This window comes from Elgaria multicarinata, chromosome 2 (genome assembly GCF_023053635.1).
Source record: "Elgaria multicarinata webbii isolate HBS135686 ecotype San Diego chromosome 2, rElgMul1.1.pri, whole genome shotgun sequence".
Lineage (NCBI taxonomy): Eukaryota > Metazoa > Chordata > Lepidosauria > Squamata > Anguidae > Elgaria > Elgaria multicarinata.
In genome coordinates this window covers 143,262,274-143,284,115 of record NC_086172.1, presented here as the reverse complement: position 1 = coordinate 143,284,115, position 21,842 = coordinate 143,262,274, and the positions used below count along the sequence as shown (strand labels likewise).

Here is a 21,842-nt window from a genome sequence, read left to right as displayed (position 1 = left end):
TTGATTTTTACATTCACAAAACATGTTCATACTATTTGTCTTCTTGTTTTATTATTTATATTTTTAACAGTGTGTCTATTATGGAAATTAAACCAATTTTTCAAATTAACAGTGATACGCTTTTTTCCCCCCAAGGATATTGTCAATACAATCATCAAGCACTGTTCTCCTCAGTTCTTTTCACTTGGTTTGCCTGGTGCTACTACACTGATCATGGACTTTATTGTAGCAGCTGGTAGAGTGGCAGCGTCATCTTTTCTCAATGTAAGTAGATTTTTCTTTATTTTCAGTTGCATATATAGTGTGTGTGAAATGTGTTAATAGCATTGCAAAGTTTACTAGTTAGCATCCCTCATAGTAGGGATGCTAACCGCCCAGAGAGCTTCAGCTATTGGGCGGTATAAAATGTAATAAATAAATAGGGAACCTGTCTTCCTATAAATGATGTAGCACGTGAAGTATTAAATAAACACAGAATAGTATTATTATAAAGTTATATGTTTGATTTGTACAAGTGGATTACATTGTCCCTAGTTAAGTCCTTGACACATAGGCCACAGCTAGACCTAAGGTTTATCCTGGGATCATCCAGGGTTCACCCCTGCCTGAGCACTGGATCCCCTGTGTGTCACCTAGATGAACAGGTTTGACCCCTGGATGATCCAGGAATAAACCTTAGGTCTAGCTATGGCCATAGTCGTAAATCAAGGGTGGGCAACTTCAGAGGGTCCAAGGGCCAGTTTCCCACCCATGAGACCCACTTCAGGCTGCCCTCCCAACCTCTCCCCCTCTCCCAGCTGCTAAAATTGCCAGCACTTTTTGGTTGCCACTGGAATTTAGTAGTGGCAAAAAGAGCAGCTTTTTTTAAAAAAACTTTAAAACAAGGTGTGCAGGGAGCACATAGTATGCCACAAACTGTGGAAAAGTCTGTCTCTGTTTTATCTGCATTAGGAATATGTAATCACATTCCTGGAAGCCCAGGGAGCAAGAATTGCATTAAAGCAAGATGCGCGCTTCCCACGTGCCTTATTTTAAAGTGAAAAAGTAGGGTGGTTTGCTGCCACTCTTGCACCGCTGAACTTTGGCAGCAGTTCAGCAGTGGCGACTTGGGGGCATGCAAAAGAAGATTGGGGTGCTTCCCACCCACCCCATTATAAACATTCAATTCTGTATGAATTTGCCTGATCTTAACCTATTACTCAAGTAGTGGCATAAGTGTTTTACAAAACAATAACATCAAAAAAGGGATGTCCCTGCCACAGGGAACTTACAGTCTAAATTGTAATGGTGCAAGGGGACAGGAGAGGGAGCAGTAAGGGTATCAAACAGCAACAAAAGAGGAGAGAACTAGAAGAAGCAAGCAGAATGGGATGAATGCAAGAACCTGCAGTTACTCATACTTAGCTTTGTTTTATTTGTGGATGAAGGCTAAACTTTATTTATAGTCTGTTCATCTTTTTACTTTTAACTCAGGCTCCAAGAGTAGAAGCACAAGTTCTCTTAGGTTCTCTGGTTTGCTTTCCCAATTTATATTGTGAACTACCAGCTCTGCACCCAAACACTCCTGACATTGTTGTGTCTCAGTTTACAGAGGTTAAGGTAGGTTTTTAAATGTTGTGTGCTACATTACCCTTGATTTAAGACATCTATTTCAGCAGAGAAGCAGCTCATAGCTCAATCCTATGTGTCTATCCAGAAATATGTCCCTTTAGCTGTATTTGGACATCACAATAAGCTATGATTTATCATTATGTCAACAAACTTTGGGCTTGTGTGCTCCACCTCCCCTTCTCAGGCACAAGCAGGAGATCAGAAGACTGAACTTCAATTTCAGTTAACCACAGTTTAGTGCTAAAATTTGGTTAATCTTAACTGTGGTTTATTGAATTGAATTTTAACTGTGGTTTATAGTAAGCCATACTTAATTTTAACCACATTTTGTTTTTCTTCAGATATCACACTAAACTGCATTTGTTAAAAGAAACTGGAGCAAATGCTTCCAATCTCACCCTTGGCCACACTGATGGAGGAGAGAAGAGGGGGGAATGGAAGAACATAATGTTCATTCATAGAATACTAAACCATAGTTTATCATCGCATCCAAATGCAGCGATTGAGTTCGATGGGACTTAATCCCATATAAGTGTATAGAAATTTGCAGCATCAGTCATCATTTTCTTTCTCAGTAGAAGAGAATATCATTTCATTGGTTGATAGCATCTTAGATATCCAGAGTACTTTAAGAGTAAGGCACTAATTTTTAGGGTTTAAATAAAGGAAGTTTCATTTGGGGGCTCCTCACTATAAGGGGGAGTATGTTTGTACAGCTAGGCAGTGGTGTGGTACCAAAAGTTGGATAATCCAAGATAGGCAGCAGGGATGCATGGCTGAAACGCCGAGGGATTCCTTGTTCCCCAGGATAAAATCCCTGAGGGATGGACTCTAAATCTTGCTAGTGTAAACAAACAAACCCAGAGTGTTTTAAATCCCTTCATCCATTTTTGTGAACTTTTTCTATAATATAATATGGCTTTATATTAAATTAAGTTGTTTTTGGATGGCTGATTTTGAATATTCTTACTTTAGGAACTGATCATCAAAACAATATTAAGTTCTGCAAGAGAGGAGCCATCTGGGCCTGCAAGGTATGGATAAATAAGGATGGTGTCAGAGCATATGGCAAATAATGTAATTCATGTGTTCAGTTACATGTTTAAATAGTATATTTTGAAATATAGGGCTTCTTAAAATCCTGGTACACTGCCAGACTTTTTTAATAGGGAAGTTGTAGTAGAGTGACTTTAATGAATCAAAACACTAAAAGCAGCATTCTCATTTTCTCTCTCTCTCTCTCTCTCTCTCTCTCTCTGTGTGTGTGTGTGTGTGTGTGTAAAATTAAGGTTGTATTCAATGGTGTCACTCTGCTGACAGAAGGCTTGTTGGTCTGCTGGAGGCTTTAGTAACTGAAACAGGGAAGACCCATTTTTCTCAAATTCCCTCCCTCTTATGCCCACCCTCCCCACCCCCTGCACTGCCTAAACCTACTTTAGAGGGTTGGGGGGACTCTTCAGAACAGTGTAGGAGGTGATGGGGGAGCTGGACGAGGAATTGGTGAAAATTGGCTCTCTCTTTCTACTGATGAAAGCTCCACAGCGGAAGGAGACATTTGGATACAAACCTTGGTTTAGATATTAGAAGATGACATCTCTAACAGTGCAATCTTATACCAGTCTACTCAGGAGTAAACCCCATAGAGTTCAGTGGGGCTTACTCCGAGGCGTAAAGCCATATTTTCACTTTAAACAAGGTATGTGCACAGATTGCAGCGTTAGTCTGCCTAAGCAAATTCTCGATGTATCATGTGTTTTCTACTCTCTTGTTGTTGTCAGTTATAGCTAGACTAAAGTCAGTCTCTAAATTGCTATCTAACATTGTTTTGCAGATGTGTTGCACTTTGTAGCCTTGGTATATGGATCTGTGAAGAACTTGTACATGAATCCCATCATCCCCAGATTAAAGAAGCCCTGAATGTGATTTGTGCCTCATTAAAAGTAAGCACGTAATCATCAGTTGGGATCTAAATGTTCAACGTTTCTGTCGTGTTACGGCTGTTAAAATACCACTTCAAGTGCCATAGAAATAGTGACCAGTAATTTTGGTAACCATGCCTTTCTTTTTAATGTATTTTTAAAGCAAAACGTTTCATTTTCAAAAAATTAGCATTACAAAGAACTTGTTAACATATCAAGCAGTCTATCAGTATGTTTCAATTTCCTACTTGCTTCATTTATCAAAGCAATGATAATTTAGTCCACACAATATCCTGCAGTTCCAAGAATAAAAAAAACAACCTTATATCTTCACTCTGTACTTATTTGTGGTGGTTAGATGGGTGCCCCTTTCATTGCTAGTTATGGTAGATTGGTAGATGTACGGTAGTTTCAGTGAGAGCCATAGAATCTACAGCTATACTGCTGCCTCTACAACTTCCAGGGATATCTGTGCATGGTTTAAGACAGAGGTGGAGAACACATGGGCCACATCTGGAGCCCTTCATCCTTTTTTGTGGCCCTTGTCACTGCCAAATCACTGCTGAATATTGGCAGTGAGAAAAAAGGCACATTTCCCCTTTAAAATAAGATGCATGGAAAGCACATGCTTTGTTTTAATGCAAAATCGTGCTCCTCCAGGGCTTCCAGGAGCATGATTTTGCATTAACAAGCTGCTCATTCCACTTGTTTTAAACAAAAAATTCAACTCTTTTCTCACTGCTGAATCGACACTTAAATTCAACAGCAATTTGGCAGAGGCAGCAATTTCAGCACTGGCAAGGGAGGCATGTGTTCCTGCTGGGTTCACGGAGGTGAATATTGACCCTCAGATCCCAGATTTTTATTTATATATTTCACAAGAGAATTTTAATTACGGGCTTAATCCGAATTCCCTCTGTAATAAAGTTAGGACCATCAACAATACACTGGTCTATGAAATATGGATGGTCTATAGCAGGTATGGGTGACACGCAGGCCGCATATGGCCCTTCCTGCCTCCTGGCAGCAGAAAAATAATAATAATCAGTATTTAAAACACACACACACACACACACACACACACACACACACACAGCAGTTTTAGTGCTACAGAGTGCTAGAAAGATCAAATTTAGCTTCAGAACAAGCTATATTTGATCTTTTTAGAGCATCAGAGCGTTTTGCTGGCAAAATATAGCAGCAAACTGCTTTCACTCACACTGGCCTGAATGCAGCCTATGGGCAAAAATAACCCTCAGATCCCCCAAAGTTGCCCATCACTGGTCTATTGCCTCTCATTAGACTTCTCCTGCAGACCAACTTCAGTATTACTGCTGTCTATGGTCACATGTATTTTCAGCATGGAATTTGAATCTGGTACCAAAGAGATCTCAGTTGCATTCATTCATTTTTAAGACTGCTTTCCTACTGGGATCACTGCTTAGCCACAAGAAAGGAAAACAGGGCCATGTTTTCCAACTGTGAATGCTATTTTTGTTTCGGCAGTGATTCAGTACTTGCCCTGTTCTGGGGTAGTTCATCGATTTCATAAGGTACTTGTTGATTCAAGTATGTGTTATATAATCTCATAGCTAGTCCAAGAGTTACTTGGAGAAAGAGGCTAAAAAATCTGGAATGTTTTTGTTGAATAATGTTGTTGAAAGGGGATTTAAAAGGCTGCTACAGAATTTTACTTGACAGAATTGTACGCTTTCTCCATCAGGCTGCAATGCTATACTCACTTTTCTGAGAGTAAGTCCAAACTGAACATGATAAGATTTAGTTCTGAGTAAACATGCATAGGGTTTAATGTACTGAAGCACTTCGTATGAGATTTACAGCTGGATCCTATGGAAATTTATTTGGCACTGTCACACTGAATTCAGTGGGGCTTACTCCAAAGTAAGTGCTTAGGACGGCAACCTTAGTATTTATCAATGGAGTGCAATCTGCACTCATCTATGTGAGCCATACCAATTACTGGACTCTAGAGGTCCTCATAGGAAAATGGGTAAGGTGCAAAAGTAGCTTAAATTCAAAGACCTATTTCTATTACAACTTTTTCTAAAGAGAAGGATATGTGCACAATCAGGCTATTATATTATTAGTATATTAACTGCACTCAATTTCATTACTATTGACAAACATCTTTTTTTCTGTATATCTCCCCCTCGCCCCGCAAAAAACTCCAATATCTGCAACTATGTCAAATTTTAGTCTTGTTATCTCAATTTTCTCATTTACTGCTATTTTTCTTCGATAGTTGTCAAAAGCCATAGTTTAAATTAAAGCATAAATAAATTTGAATGTTTCGTGTAGAAAATGTAACACTTAATACACCATACTGAATAATTTTCACTGTTTTGGAAAATTATTAAAGCCTATCTTTCTCTTCAGTTTTTCAACTGAGATTTAAACTTCACAGTTTTGTGTCCAGAAGAAACAAATCTTGGGCTCTTATTTGGAAGCTAGAGCACACTTTATTCAAAGACTTCTTGAAGTAGGCTATTTTTCTTGCAGAGAGACATGAATGAGTATAGATACCAGGTGCTATGTTTCTTGTCAGTCATATTGACAAGTACAGTACACACACTATTGAAATGGAATGGTAGCTGACAAAAGCAAATTGCAGGCTTATAACAGAGTGGCAGCAACACTTTCTGAACTCCAACCAAGCTGCTCTGTCAAAGTATAGGCAGTGTTTATTTCTTCTAGACAGTGTGAAGTCACAACTTTTGTCTCTCATCCTTATTGAAAGCCTCAGCACAAAGATCCTAATCACTCCTCTCAACCCCTGCAGTTTGAGGCTGTGTTATGTGCCACTCCGAAATAGGTTGGGTTCTAAGTGACTACAAAACCTTATCTATGCTACAGAAAAATACTATTGCTCGAACCATTTTTTAAGCAATGGGTGAAGCTAAACGACTGTTGAAAGTTTAGACCGCAGAAAGGCATGCTGACTACTTGGATTGACTTCAGTAAACCAACCTGGAGTCTCAATTGTAGTCTAATAAAAGAAAACCTTTATAATAGAACAGAGCTTCAGACTTCTTTTAAGGAACAGTTGACAATAAGTATTAAAATAGAGGATCAACATAATCAGAAAGGTGAGTTCTTAAACTCCTTGCTGAATCCACAAAACAGGTCTGGGAAAATATGAAGATACACAAATAGAGGAGCAAGAATTATTGTATTGAGTATGTATGCACCTTTTAAATAATAATAATGTAGATCTATATACTGTTAGAAAATTTACTGGAACTATAAGGGTGAGAAATACAACGTGTTTCTCAACAATGGTTTTAGAACTCCACGGTGGAGATTTTACACCACCGTTGAGAAATGTGTTGTCTGGCGGGAACGGCAGAGGTTTTTTTGGAAAACATTCCACGCAGAATATCAATGCTATGCAGAGGAGAGTTCCTGCACAACTGTTGTGTTGCGTGTTTTATGGAGGGCTCCATGGAGTTTTCCATTGCGTTGAGTTGACTTTCCCCACTGGCTACAGAGTTCCCTTGCAAGAACAGTGAAAGGAGCGAGTGCCGCTCTAGGAGAGCCACCAGGATTGTTTTTTTGCAGCACTCTTCAAATATCATCAAGCAGCAGGTTGGACAAGTCAGGGGTTGTCAACCATTTTGGGCCCATAGGCACATTTGGCAAAATGAGAAACTGTCCTGGGCACCATCACAAAAAGGCTTCCATGGGAGACATGGCTAGACATATCGGATAAATAACTTGCCCAAAAAACTGAGTACAAGGTGCAGATGGATTGTGAGCCTCAAGACACAAAACAACTTGTTTGAACCCACGTTTGTTTTGCTAACAGAAACCTATTTAACTGAAGGCAAAATCTTTCTCTCTTCCTGCCCCTACTACCAATTCCTTCCATCTCTTTTGATCCCTTATCCCAGATCACCACCCCAACACACACACACACACACACACACACACTTTCTTGCACACACATTCATGCATATAGGTCCTTTCACTCTCCTCATTGCATGTACACTCACTCTCTTTCAGGGTCCTTCCAAAATTATGTGCCCTCTTCTCTTCTCCAGGCTAAACACACCCAGTTCCTTCAACCTTTCCTTATAGGATTTGTTTTCCATACCACTGAGCATCCTCACTGCCCTCCTCTGAACCCATTCCAAATGCATCTATCCTTCTTAAACTGTGGCACTCAGAACTGTAGTCTAGATGAAATTGGACTAATGCAGAATAAAGTGAAACTATTACTTCTTGTGATGAACTGACTTTATACTGTTAGTTTTACCCTACCCAATGCCTGTTTACCCTACCCTGTGCCTGTTTGCTTTCTCTTCCCCTCCTTATTGTTTTATTATGGTTTTATTAGAATGTAAGCCTATGTGGCAGGGTCTTGCTATTTACTGTTTTGCTCTGTACAGCACCATGTACATTGGTGGTGCTATATAAATAAATAAATAAATAAATAAATAAATAAATATAATAATAATAATAATAATAATCCTGAGATCTATTTCACATGTACTGTTGCCAGCCAGGTATCCCCCATACAATACCTGTGCATGTTATTTATTACTTAAAATCCAGAACTTAGCATTTGTCCTTCCAAAATCCCCCTTCTCTCTCTCTCTCTCTCTCTCTCTCTCTCTCTCTCTCTCTCTCTCTCACACACACACACACACACTGCCACCATCCATTCAGATCATAAGAACACAATTCTCCCCAACCACCAAGTAGCTCCCAGCAGGCTCCCTCAGCCTTTCCACTGGGTTCCTGCTTCTCTCTCTAGTCCCACTGGCTTTTTGCTGGCTTTCCTGATGCCCCTGCAGGCTTACTACTGCCTGTCCTAGCCCTCCATTGCTCTCTAGCCCATCCACCCCCCAGCTTACCAAACAGCAACAACAGGAGACCCCTTTTCTTCCTTTTTCTCTCCTCTTTTTCTTGGTGGCTAGGCATGCTGTAGAGGAAAGTATAAGTCTGCAGCCACCCACCATCTTCATTTTCTAAGAAGGCCTCTAAGCCCTGCATGAGGCTCAGATGCATTCGTGGGAAATGAAGATTGCAGTGGCTGGAAGCCCTCACTTCTCTGTGAAGCAATCTCAGCTGCCAGTAAGAAGAACAGTAAAATAGAGGAAATGGGTCCCTCAGTGAGAACCAAGGAAGATATCTAGGGGCCTGTGGGCATCACACTGCCTACCCCTGACTTGATGGCCTGCAACATCCCCTCCATCTCCATGATTCAGAGTTTCAAGGCAAGTTATTCTGTACTTTCAGAAACCTCTCGTCATAGAGATTGGTAAAAATTGGGTTCAGAGCAAAAATTCTCCAAGCTGATGGTGACTTGACATCAACCCTGCAGGAAATTGAGCAGAAATAACGTCAGTATAAACCCTGTGCTTTAAGAGCAGGAAGCAAGCACAGCCATATCCACTGTCTACAGATTAATGGGAAAATGGAACCAATTACCTAGAGAGGTTGTGGGCTCTCCCACACTAGAGGCCTTCAAGAGGCAGCTGAACAGCCATCTGTCACGGATGCTTTAGGGTGGATTCCTGCATTGAGCAAGGGGTTGGACTCGATGGCCTTACAGGCCCCTTCCAACTCTACTATTCTATGATTCTATGAATTGAAATATGACTCTGAGTAAACAAGAAAAACTTACCCATGCAGCGTTGCACATGCCACGTGTCTTGTTTAAGTGTCAGGAGCAGGGAGAAATACAATAGAGAATCCTGAAAGAAAGTGGTAGGTAGCTGGCTGAAATACTGAATGAGAGCATCCCACACTTCAACAGTTACCTGCGTTTACTGTTTGAGGAAATGGGGGGAGCCCCAAGAAGACAGTCGAACTTGACTATCTAGAGGAAGTAAAAGCTGTAACTTTTGGACAGACATTCTCATCACCAGCATTGCGGAATAATTAATTTGTCATCTGAACCTTTGATAGTTGCCTCATGCTTCAGGCCCAAATAGTACTTGAGAGATACCTCCATGGTGCTCAGCATTGCTGCAGCCATGGAAGTATCACAGATATTGGATGGAAGTCGGCTGCCACGCTGACCAAGCTCTTCAGTTCTAATCCAGAGTGCACCAGTACATATAGCTGGCCTTGCTTAGTGATAAATAACATCACTAGATAAACCATCTGAAGGTGATGATTTCCTTTTTTAATTGTGGGGAAACAGATATAAAGCGCTAAATATGTACTAAGCTTTTTAACGTCCTAGTTATTTACCCACCCCCTCTGACTGTTATCTCTCAGACATTCCTTGGGGGGTTCAAATCTGCCCCCTATTTAGTCTGAATAAGAATTATTTCATAAAATGGTTGCGAAGGATAGCATGCATACTTTTCATGCTAAATTGTTGCATTGAATACTTCATGACTAATGCAAAGGAGTAGCTATTAAATTCAGAGCACATAAATAAATTAAATATTTTTTTCACTGAAAACATATTTGCCTCTGACGAGCAGTTTGAGCTTCCCATGGAATACAGCATCCTTCCCCTGATCCCAAATTGCTGGCATCTAATTGCTGACAATTTGGGTACATAATGCTCCTTGCGGGATCCATATCTGTGGTATTTACCCTTAAACCCAATAACAGAGCATTGTTACATACACATCTCCTGCTTCTTCATCAATTGTCTGTCTTGTGTAGTGTATTTTTTTTTTATAGAGAGAAAGAGCCAGTTTTCAGAGGACACCTCCAGCTATCTGCATTTTGGTTTTGGTTCCCGTGATCATGTTGTTTGAGTGTCTGGTTTTTTCTTTGATGTTCACTGTAATATTTTGGAAGCCACCCAAGCCCTCAAGCAGGCAATGTGTATTCTGCCTGCTGCATTCTGCTTTACCACTTCCTCAGTAGCCTTTGGCAGATCACAAGAGGCTTTGTCATTAAGACAAGTGCTTCAGTGTTAGGCTTACAATGCCAGTTATGATCTTGTAGCTGGAAAAAAAGAGGTAGAAGTTTTACCTTTTGTTGCAGCAAAGTTTTCGCAGTATTTAGCCATCTACTCTCACTTCCTAAATGAATTTAAATACAACATTAAAGATTAAAGAGAATAGATTAAAGTGTTATTCCAGAGTAAAGTTGTACCTTCCACACCTTCAATTCAGCCATGATCAAACTAACACTGGTTCATGCAGTGAGCCTTTTCGCATATCACAACAGCCCATTATGGCTTAGTTTACCCATGGTGCTGGGTGCCATGATTTGTAATATGAACCCAGGTTGCAAGGGTTGTTTGAGAGTTAAACAACCCTCAGATAACTCTAAAACAAGCCATGGATTATTTGAAGTTGTCTAAGCCGTAAACAGCTCCTGCTTGTCTGGATTCATAAAACACAGCAAACTGGGTGCCCATGGGTGCCATGCAAAACTGGTGCCCAGTCTGATGCAACAGCCCTCATGGCTAAATTAAGCCACAGTGGACTGATGTCATGCAAACCAGGTCAATATGTGTTATGCTTATGTAAGCACAAAACATGATAGGTTAAAGGTTATATTTATAGCTAGCAGCTATATCTATGGCCTAATCTACACCAAGCAGGATATTGCACTATGAAAGCGGTATATAAAAGGCAGGAGCCACAGTACTGCTTTATAGTGCGTAGACAACTGCTGGGGTCCATTGACACATACCATATACCGCTTTCATAGTGCTATATCCTGCTTGGTGTGGCTCCTGCCTTTTATATACTGCTTTCTTAGTGTAATATTCTGCTTGGTCTAGATTAGTCCTATGATTGCAAAGACAGATTAAAAAGAGGTGTGGCAGTTATTTGTATTTGAAATTGTATTGTGTGAACTGGCCCCTAGAGCTCTTGTGTTTTCCACAGTATTGCATTTTTTAAAACCACAAAATACTCTTGTTTAATTTATCACGGCTGTTTTTTATTTATACAACTTTAATTCTAAATATGTTGCCATTCAACTTTTTCAGCTTTTTTTTTTCTTAATTAAATACTAGTGTTGGTAGGTTGAATGCAAAGATAACATGTTAATCTTAGCTGTTTGTTTGCTACCCATGGTTGCAGGCTGTGCTCCTATACGTTTCGATGTCTTCTCTATTTAGGGTTTAGATCCAAATGAAGTAATCAATTTCAGATTTAAAGCTGGTGAAGAACTAGAGCTCAAGGCTTGTTCCTGTCATGAGAAAGGACTGTTTTTTTACTTTGAGTATCTAATTTCCTCCTGAATGTGTGATAGTATGTCACGTACTATGTGACCATAATATTGGAATCAGTGTATTTATAACTTTTTCTCTGTGTGTTTTTTACAGTTTCCAAATAAAGCAGTTGCACATGTTGCTTGCAATATGCTTAATATGCTGATTCATTATGTACACAGGCTGCAAATGTATCAAACTGATTCACCGTTAAAAATTATTCAAGTAAGTAATACATGAAGAAATCTTTGAACTTTCTTTGCATATAATGCTCTTTAGAAATATGAAGCAACAGATTTTCAAATGGCAAATTTAGAAGTGTGTCTTTCAGGTTTTGAGATGTAATATTGTAATTTAAGACTTCCTAAATATGGTGTGTTTGGGCAGAATTGTTAATTTTTAATCATGCAGGACATGTCAAATGGAAATGAAATATGGTCTAACAAATGTTTATAACATTGAAATGGAACAATTTATTCAAATAGATTTCATATTATATGGTAAAGTTATTTATTATAAAACAGTGTTTTCTTTAAAATATAGTGTACTTTTTGTGTCTCGTTAGTTTTATAGTGTGCATTAATGCAATCTTAAAATGACCTGTTGAGCACTGAGGCTGCATTTTGAACTGGGAGAAGAACTCCTTGGCCCTTTCCCCTTGCACTGTTTTTCTGTTGAAAATCAACCTCCTTCTCTGCCTGCTTGCTTGGTTTCTATGCTGGCTGGTAAAACCCTTTCCTCCACAGCCAGCACTGAAACCAGGTCAGCCAGGAGAGAATGGATCCATCCCTCCTCAGTTAACCCACCTCATTTCTGTGTTGGAGATTAAGCTTTTTCTGTGTGTCTAGCATAGAAACATGAACTGATGGAGAAGAGACAGAATAGTCCATGCCTTCACCACTACCCCACGTGGTTTTTATGCTGGACGTGCAGGATGGGGTTTCTCCTCCTGTGCATCTAGCTTAGAAAGCACAGTGGTCTGGTGGCAAAAGGAGAGAACCATTGCCACTAGCCCACCATACTTCTGTGCTGGACATGCAAGAAACAAAGCAGGCTGGAACAGAGTCATGGATCGCCCCATCCCACCACCACTGCCAATTTGCTGTGCTTCTGTGGTGGACACCCAGGAGACGAATCCTTCTCCTGCTCACTCAGGATAGAAACCAGGCAGGCTGGTGAAGCAGGTAGAAAGCGCTCTGTGCCTCCTTGGCCAGCCTCCTGCTTTTCTAGCCTAATTTTTTTCCCCTGTTACTCATAAGACAGGCTGACAAATGAGGGACAGAGTGCTCTGTCCATCCTCCACCAGCCACTCTTATGAGCAAAATGCAGGAGAAGAAACCATTTTGCAGTCCCGTAGAGCGGGTGGGCTTTAAAAGGCTATTATAAACAGATTTTACATGGTATCAGGTATATAGTGGCTGAAATGCTCCTTCTGTTCTGTTTATCAGCCTTGCATAAGAATGCATTTGGTGATGGTAGCACTACAAAATGCAACACTGCCCTCACACAGTTCTGCATAACCTTCTGCAACTGTTATCGTTCTATTTTATCCCAGTGACTGCTTTGCCAGGAAAGCCATAGATACATTTGTAGACCTAATGTAGGTCACCTGCAAGTAAATAAATGCGTTTCAGAATAAATATGGAGTAGGTCCCTCATTTAAGATAAAACAGTTATTTGGCCACCTATTACAACATATCTCAAATATTAATTCTCCTCCAAAACAGAAGTGTGAAGCAGATTTCATAATAAAATGCACACACAAAAGGGAATTGACTGGTGAAAATAATAAATATGTTTGGGCACAACAACTTGAATCAGGAGAATTGTCTTAATATCTTTCAGTGGTCTTGCACTGGAAGTCACTAAAATAAAGCCAATGCACCAGTTCTAAGGACATTGCTTAAGATAAATTACACTGAAATAAAGAGGACTGGCTTCTGAGTAAATGTACTTAGAATCAATTTTGCAGTACTGATAGCAACAACTATAAAAGACTGCAATCCTAGCATTATTAAGACCCAGAAGCACCTTCAGAATTGCAGCCTAAGACTTCTAAGAACTTTAAAAAATTAAACGACTTGCTAAGTGATGCTGGAATAATCAGTACCTTGAATAGGAAGGAAATAGCTGCCTTGCCTGTACCAACAATGCTAAATTATAACTTCAGAGATTAACATATTTGTATTGGTTAATTTACAAGCAAGGATGAATCATAACAACAAATTGCACTGTCAGCATCATAAATTCCAATGCAATAGACACTTCTGCACTCCCAATAAAATCAAAAGTAAGGACAGGTGAGAGAACATAGTTTCCAACAGAAAATGTGTGAATGTATTTAAATGTAATGAAACAATGTGTTGATCAAAAGGAAAACAACTAAACGAATGCTAAAAGTTAGTTCACAGTATATCTGTCAAATGACTGATTTTTTTTTAAAAAAAGTCTTAACTATAGAAATGTTTTAAAAGATATTTATTATCCGCAGATACTTATAGCTACGATCACTCATCTCTTGCCTAGTACAGAAGCTTCTTCTTATGAACAGGACAAGAGGGTAATCAAATTGTTGTTGTTATAATGATGCCATGCATAGTTATGATTGTAATGTAAAGTTAAGGAGGGGCAGAGTGTTTTGGTTATAAATGGAAGCACAGGATTTTACATTTCTGTTGTATATATACAATACAGCTTAGACTTCTGCTCAATATTTAAATGTTACGGCAGAAATTACTTTCCAAATAACTTGTGTCACTTGGGCTTTCTTCCAAAGATGAACAATTTATCAAAATCACTTCCAAACTACAAATAAGATTGATTGATTTTTTTATTTATTTTAATCATTACTACAAATGATATATTGCCCTTGAACTGCTAAATCTATCAATATATACACTGAGGCAAATAGCTCTACTGCAATAGCCTGTTGTGACCAAAATCTGTTTTTCATGATATGCCAGCCACATAGAAGCACTTGAAACCTCCTCTCTGTGGGGTTGCGATGTAAACAAGAAGTTTGTGCGTACCAGTTCACTGTGCAGATCATCCAATTAGATGGTTTGTCTTCACACTGCCACACATGGAAGAGGCACTTTTAAGCAACCTCCATTTAATAACTATTGCGAAATATAGCCATTATTTTGCTTGTCTTCCTTTTAACTTGTAGAGGAAGAGCTGTTCATGCCTTTTAACCTTGGAAATTTACTGGTGCAGCGCACTCAAAGATTACCCTCAAATATCCCTTGACAAGTCCATAATAAAATTCAGGATTGTTGGAAGATGGTAGCACAAATTATTTCACCTTTCTAAGTATTTCTGGGGGAACCAACCTTTTGTTGGCTTAATAATTTGCAATATAATGGGTTGTATCCAGGCTTTTCAAGGGGTATAGGAGAAGCAGTTGGAAGGAGGGAGTGGGAAGGTCCATTGCATGAGCAGCCTTCTGCTTGTGCCAAAAATGTACTAAGAGCTGTACACAAATTGAAAAAGTAAAACAATCCCTGCCTGCAAGCTTACAATCTAATAGGTTCGGTACAAAAGGAAAGAGGAATGAGGAGATGAAGAAAAAAAGCACGTACCAATTCTTAAAGTCACAAAATCTCAAGTACACATACAGCCAATATATGTAAAGGCAATAAAAAGTTACATTATCACAGAATCATAGAATTATTGAGTTGGAAGGGACCACGAGGATCATCTAGTCTAACCCCCTGCATTGTGCAGGAAAACCAATTAAACCATCCATGAGAGGTGGCTGTCCAGCCTCTTCTTAAAAATTTCCAGAGATGGAGAAACCGCAACCTCCATAGGTAGACCGTTCCACTGTTGTACAGATCTTACTGTCAGGAAATTTTTCCTTACATTTAATCGGACTCTAGGTAGTTGTAACTTATACCTATTATTTCAGGTCCTGCTTTCTGTGGCCATGGAAAATAGTTCTTGACCATCTTCCCTGTGGAAAGATACAGATTTTTTCCCGTTAGTTAATTTAACAGCTAATCAAAAAAATTTCAAGCTGAATTTATTTCAGCAGGGGAAACCTAGAGTCAAGAACCATAATGTCCAAAAACATTTTGGCTGGCTGTACTGTGTAGAAGTATAGTCTTGCTGCACATTATCATCATCATCGAGCCTTGAAAATAAGCTCACGAAAGGTAGTCGCCTGCAAAAAAAGATGTTACTAGCTTCCTAAGAGTGTAGTAGCCCCCTCCTCTGCAGCTAGCATGGAAATGTAGGATAGATTTTAAAAAGAAAAAATATTACCCAGTGGACTAGTGGAGGAGGAACAGAGCAATCGGAGCATGAAAACCAGGTGTTCTGGTGGTGGAGGTATAGAGAAGGTCTTGGGAGCCACAGTCCAACATTGGTTGGTGCCAAAAGCAAAATAGGAAGGGCCAAAGCCAAAAGTGGACAAGGCCCCAAATCCCCCACCCCAATCCAAAATTTCAAAAAATCCCATTGTTACCAAGTTATAGTAGGAAGCAGTTTCTGCTGAATGTGGGCCTTCACGTACCCTTGTAGTCACCCCTATCCTCCAATTGTACATGTTTTTAGTATTATATTTGTGTTCTTATTTTTTGAGTCAGTCTTGAGATACCTGGTTGTATGGATGATGCCTTTACTCGCAGTTGTCTTTCTAAGCAGTCACCTGTTAATCTAGCACAAAGGTGGCTTTTATCAAGTGTGAACTTTGAAAAGGATGATGCAGTGGCACATGACCTGATCACTGGGATCAAGGCCAGGGTGCCATCTATAGTAAGGCGACTGCATGCCGTGCACTTCTAGCAACACTTTTTCAAAAAATACCTTCTCCTTTGGTAGTGTCATGCATTGATAAAAGTGACAGCAGGTCCTCTGTTACCTGAGAATGTGGTGCCCTGTGGCTAACAGTCAAGTTGTTAAATACAAGGCTGGTGTATGTGTATAATTATTTTTATAACATTCCTTTTAATTGATTTGTACTTATTTCTACATTGCTAATAAATCATATTTTAAAGGAAAAGGCACAGTAGAGTATATTACTTGAGTCCTCCAGCATCTTCTTTGGCATTTTGGTCACAATTCAGGATCCCTCCCTTAACATATAAAGCCCTAAATAGTGTATTCCTCTTAGAGGCTGCCTCCACGTGTTGCTTCTCTGAATATTTGGTGTCTATGTTTCTCTTATCATAACTGTTGATCATAACACCAAAAATAATGTTCTACTATTTACTCTCGAGATGGATTTCTGTTGAGACTAAATTAAAAAAGGAAGGAGGAAAAATAAAGTGTAATGCAGTCTGCTCTCTATGGCTATTTGTAATTTTAAAATCCTTCTGTTACAGCTGGTGGTATCACTACTTCTGTGTCTGTTGGACTGGATAATGGCCTTGCCTTTAAAAGCACTGTTACAACCTGTTCACACTGCAGGTTCTGAAAATGATAAGATGGAAAAATCTATTCTCAACTGTATATATAAGGTACTTGTTCCCTCCTTCCCCACACTGTTTGGGTTAGCATTTTGATGGTGTTCTTACTTGTACTTTTTATTTAATTTTTAAACTTTTTGCAAACAGACAAAAATTGACGAATCTAATAGGCTTACCTAACCATACAAAGCATGTCTACAATTTCAGAAGGCTATTGTAAAGGAAACCACACTCAGCCAAACCGGCTGCCCACTGGATTTTGCACAGATCTTGGAATAAAGCACACAGCTCTCAATTTGAAAGGGTTAAGCCCAATCCTTTATTGAATTAGGAAGGGTAAGAGGCAAGCATTTACATCAGATTAGCTACTAAAATAGATACATCAACCCCGAACCCCATACCAGCAAACTAAAACATTTGTTACAGAATATACTTCCCCGCAGCCAGGTGTCCTTCAGCTCAGACACTGGCCTCAGATTTGGTAGACTTTTTAAGGCCCCTCGTTTCTACTCCTCCCCCTCCCTCCGGAAGGGCCAGTTTCTCTTTTACAGTTGCAAATTGCCCCAAGGTCACTTCTCTCGCCTCAAGGGAGCCAGGAGATGGCTTCCCGCCTACGGCCAGGTGGAGAGATAAGCGGTACTTCTGCAATTCTATAACAGACAATGAACAAGAGTGAATTGCAAAAAACAGTAATTCTGAGTACGCTTAACCCCTTCCTTACAGCTATCACACATAAAGACAATTTTAAAAACTCAGAAGGAATCACAATATAAAACACAATCAAGCCTACAAACAACAAAATGGAAGTATGTCAACATACTCTTTAAAGCTGGAATGAATTCTGTGCTAAGCTCTCTTATTATGACTTCTAGATCTATCAGGATAGGATGGTGACGATTTTTGAAATATTGGGTTCTGTAACTGCTCAAAATGCTTATTTTAGGGCAAGAGCACATGTATTTTTCATACCACATTTTGTCCAACTCATGCAGAGTTGCATGATCAAATTCTTGCTTATGTGAGCTGAAAATACAGGAATTCTGTACGTTGTCAACATTTAAATTATTATTATTATTATTTATTTATAAAGCACCATCAATGTACATGGTGCTGTACAGATAACACAGTAAATAGCAAGACCCTGCCGCATAGGCTTACAATCTAATAAAGTTGTAGTAAACAATAAAGAGGGAAGGAGAATGCAAACAGGCACAGGGAAGTGTAAACAGGCACTGGGTAGGGTGAAGCTAACAGTATAGAGTTAGAACAAACTCAATATTTAAAAGCTATAGGGAAAAGAAAAGTTTTTAGCTGAGTTTTAAAAGCTGTGATTGAGTTTGTAGTTCTCAAGTGTTCTGGAAGAGCGTTCATGAAGGGAGAACAAAGAAAGTGGTGCTGAAGTCCCAAAAATGATCTATATTTTTTACTCTATTTGCAGACCTAAATCTATATCCCCTTGAATACATATATACATCGCCTTAGGCCCTCTTAGAGCAAAAAGGTGATACAGGTTTTATGCCAACTGTCCTATATCAAAAGTGTTGATATTTTTTTTTAAAAAAAGGATGATCATATACCACCTTGGACCTATCCTACTTGTTTTGCCAATGTCCTCTGAAGTATACAGTATTCATTTATTTATTTTACTTTTTTAAACACACCCTGTAACAAGAAGCTCTCTGGATAGCTCTCAGAATCAAAATAACACTGCAATCAGGTTATCACTGCAATCCTACTGAGTGTGGACTGTAGAGTCCAAGGCAGGTGAGTTGCCACATCCAAAGCTCTGCTGGGGTCAGGCCAGCAGGGTGGAAGGGAAGGTGGTAGTGGTTGGATGTTTATTTTCAACTATTTCCCTCCAATGGTTTGCCCCAGAGCTGGTATAAATTTCCTCCCATGTTGAGAGCGGGTTTGAGATTTGGATGGCTTCAGCTTCACGTGCAATACAGTCAAACGCAACATTAAAAAACCACAAAAAAGGATTTTAAAGGATAAAACAAAACTGAGAGCAAAGAATAGAAAATGAACAAAGCTTTTAAAAAGTGCTAAAAGCGTCTACAATTTTGAAAGCATGGGAAAATAAAAAGGTCTTTGCCTGCCACTGAAAAGACATTAAAGTCTAGGTGCCAGGCAGACCTCTCTGTCGAGGGCACTCCATAAACCAGATGCCACTACTGGAAAGGCCCTTTGCCTCAAACCTATCAGCTGGACAACCATCTGTCAGGGATGCTTTAGGGTGGATTCCTGCATTGAGCAGGGGGTTGGACTCGATGGCCTTCTAGGCCCCTTCCAACTCTGCTATTCTATGATTCTATCCACTGTACCTCACTTGGTGAAAGCACTCAGAGAAGGCAGTCTTATTAAAAAAAAAAATTCTCAAGATCCAGGTCAGTACATGTGGGGAGAGGCAATCAGTCCCAAGCTGTGAAGGGCCTTATAGGTAAAAACAGACCTTTGAATTATCTGTAAAAAAAAATCCTTCAGTATCTAATCATGTGTTATTTGAAGTAAAGTGAACCATTTCAGTAAAAGTTTAGTAAGACACTTTGGCCAGGGGATAGACTCCTAAGGATATTCTGTTCCATTTTATGGCAAAGGCCCTGCCTTCACTCTGTTTTCACAATTGTAACAAATGTGTACATATGCTTTGGTCAACTTCATTTTTATTCTTAGGTTCTTCATGGATGTGTCTATGGATCTCAGTGCTTTAGCAATCCAAAATATTTTCCTGTGAGCCTATCGGATTTGGCATCTTCGGATTATGATCCTTTTATGTATTTGGAAAGTTTGAAGGAGCCGGAACCATTACATTCACCTGATTCAGAACGGTCTTCAAAACTCCAGCCAGTCACTGAAGGTCTGTTTGTCTTGCTGAAATTCTTCCTTGTGACCAAATTTCCAATACTGAAGTGTGAATTTTAAATCGCATCTAATGCCATTATATACTATAGATAGTGCTAATCAATGTGGAATAAATCAATGTAATTTTGAGTAATTACAACTCTTGTTTACTAAACATAAGGACATCCTCTACCATATAAAAATCAATTTAATATGGAACCTTCTGCCCTACTTTTCATCAGTAAACAAGTAACAGGATGTATAATTTTTGATTTTAGAGAAATTATCTTAATTTAAGTAGTCCAAGCAACCAGATGCAGAATAGATGAGTCATAATGAAAATTATTTAAGTGTATATACTTTTAAAATTGATTTTTAAAAATCATTACAATTTTGTTTATTTTGTACAGAAATATCCATCCAAACCTTGGTTGTTTCCAAAAGAGCTCTCTATATTGGAAATGTTTTTCCCCTCTGAATAGAAACATCTTCAAATAAAGGTTGCAAGAAGTTTTAAGTTGCATTTTTCATTTAGCAAACATCAAATGGCCCTGGTGGAAGGAAATTTGGAAAAGATGGGCTTTAATACTGATACCAAATGTTCTGTGTAGTGTCATTCTCCTCCTATATTAAGCTGTTCCCTTTAGGCTTCCTTAAAGATATTAAGGACTAGATAAATGCAGAACCTTTTTGTAGCAGCTGTGTGCTAACAGCAGGTGATTTTGTGGTCTGTAGTGACTCCGTGCTGTTTTTTTTTATGTGGAGAAAATGGCTAATCATTGTGCCCTTGTCTAAGGCATGCTTCATCATCTTCAAGTACTTTTTTGGCCAAAGGATTCTGAACACAGAGCTGTCCTCTAATAAGCTCAGTATTGGATTGAACAAATCTGATTTGAGAACTATTGGCAGGAGGAGCGGTAATTATTAAATTTACTGAAGAATGAAGCAAGGTACTGTAGTTGGCTTTTTGTCAAATGGCTGTGGTCTTATTAGCAAAGAGTAATCATCTACAGGGTCAGAAGAAAGAAGCATTGGAGGATTCATTCTGCCCTAATTACAGTTTCACCTATACATATTATGCAAAGCTAATATTTAAAGTATTTGCCAAAATTAACTTCCCCTACATGTTCCATTGCAAGTATAAAGAATTGCAGTAGCTTTTTGTGCCTTGCTGCTTTTGTATGCCATAATAATGTGTAATTATGGGTTTGCAGCAAATGCCGTGTGATTTGTTTAATCTGACAATTTGAAAAGACAACCTTGAATAGGTTTTTCCCCCCTTTCAAATGAATGTCTGCTGCACAAAACCCTAGCATTGCTATCCTTCATTTGTGCATTTCCTCACAGGACAGGTTCTTTTGGTTTCTTGTTAGAATCTTAAAGAAGAGATATCACTGATGTCTTACTATGTTGTCTTCCATAAGTTAGTGACCTATTTTTTCCCCTTTAAAATTATTTTCAAGCAAGATTCCTATAAAAGGTTAGCCAAGACAGTTTAGTATGCAACTTTTCTGTGGACTGTATTATTGGTTTGGCTGTACTAAATACTACGCATTTTCCACTACTACACAGCACGATATAAGAGCTGTCATTCTAAAGAGCGATTGAGGGGAGCAAGTTGTTGCTTGGGTGGTCAGGGATGTGATCATGTCAGAAAATAAGACCCCACCACATTGGGAGTCCAGGTCTTAGATTCCCCCTCCCCGCAGTCTGCATGCCTTCCTCCTCCTCCTTATTTTAAGCCTTTTGATATGCCTGTCTGGCCATTTGACTATATCTAAGAGTGTAAGAATTGCTGCTATTTCTGGCTTACCGAAATCTGTGATCCAGAACCTCAATTTTAAGGTGTAGCAAGAGTGCTTAGGCACAGGGACTCCTTTCGGTTCAGTACCCTTGTTTCCC

At 39.2% G+C, this 21,842-nt stretch overlaps 1 protein-coding gene across 4 annotated transcripts in view; it reads left to right on the top strand.

Moving 5' to 3' along the window:
* The window catches only part of RALGAPA1 (Ral GTPase activating protein catalytic subunit alpha 1), a 174,620-nt gene that overhangs the window by 83,087 nt on the left and 69,691 nt on the right, over nt 1-21,842 (top strand). For all 4 annotated transcript variants that reach the window (XM_063117818.1, XM_063117817.1, XM_063117815.1 and 1 more), the window contains 8 exons: nt 136-264; nt 1,474-1,599; nt 2,587-2,645; nt 3,443-3,551; nt 11,803-11,913; nt 14,180-14,248; nt 17,016-17,150; nt 19,773-19,956. In XM_063117818.1, the coding sequence (XP_062973888.1) occupies nt 136-264; nt 1,474-1,599; nt 2,587-2,645; nt 3,443-3,551; nt 11,803-11,913; nt 14,180-14,248; nt 17,016-17,150; nt 19,773-19,956 (922 nt within the window). The remainder of the gene's footprint in view (nt 1-135; nt 265-1,473; nt 1,600-2,586; nt 2,646-3,442; nt 3,552-11,802; nt 11,914-14,179; nt 14,249-17,015; nt 17,151-19,772; nt 19,957-21,842) is intronic.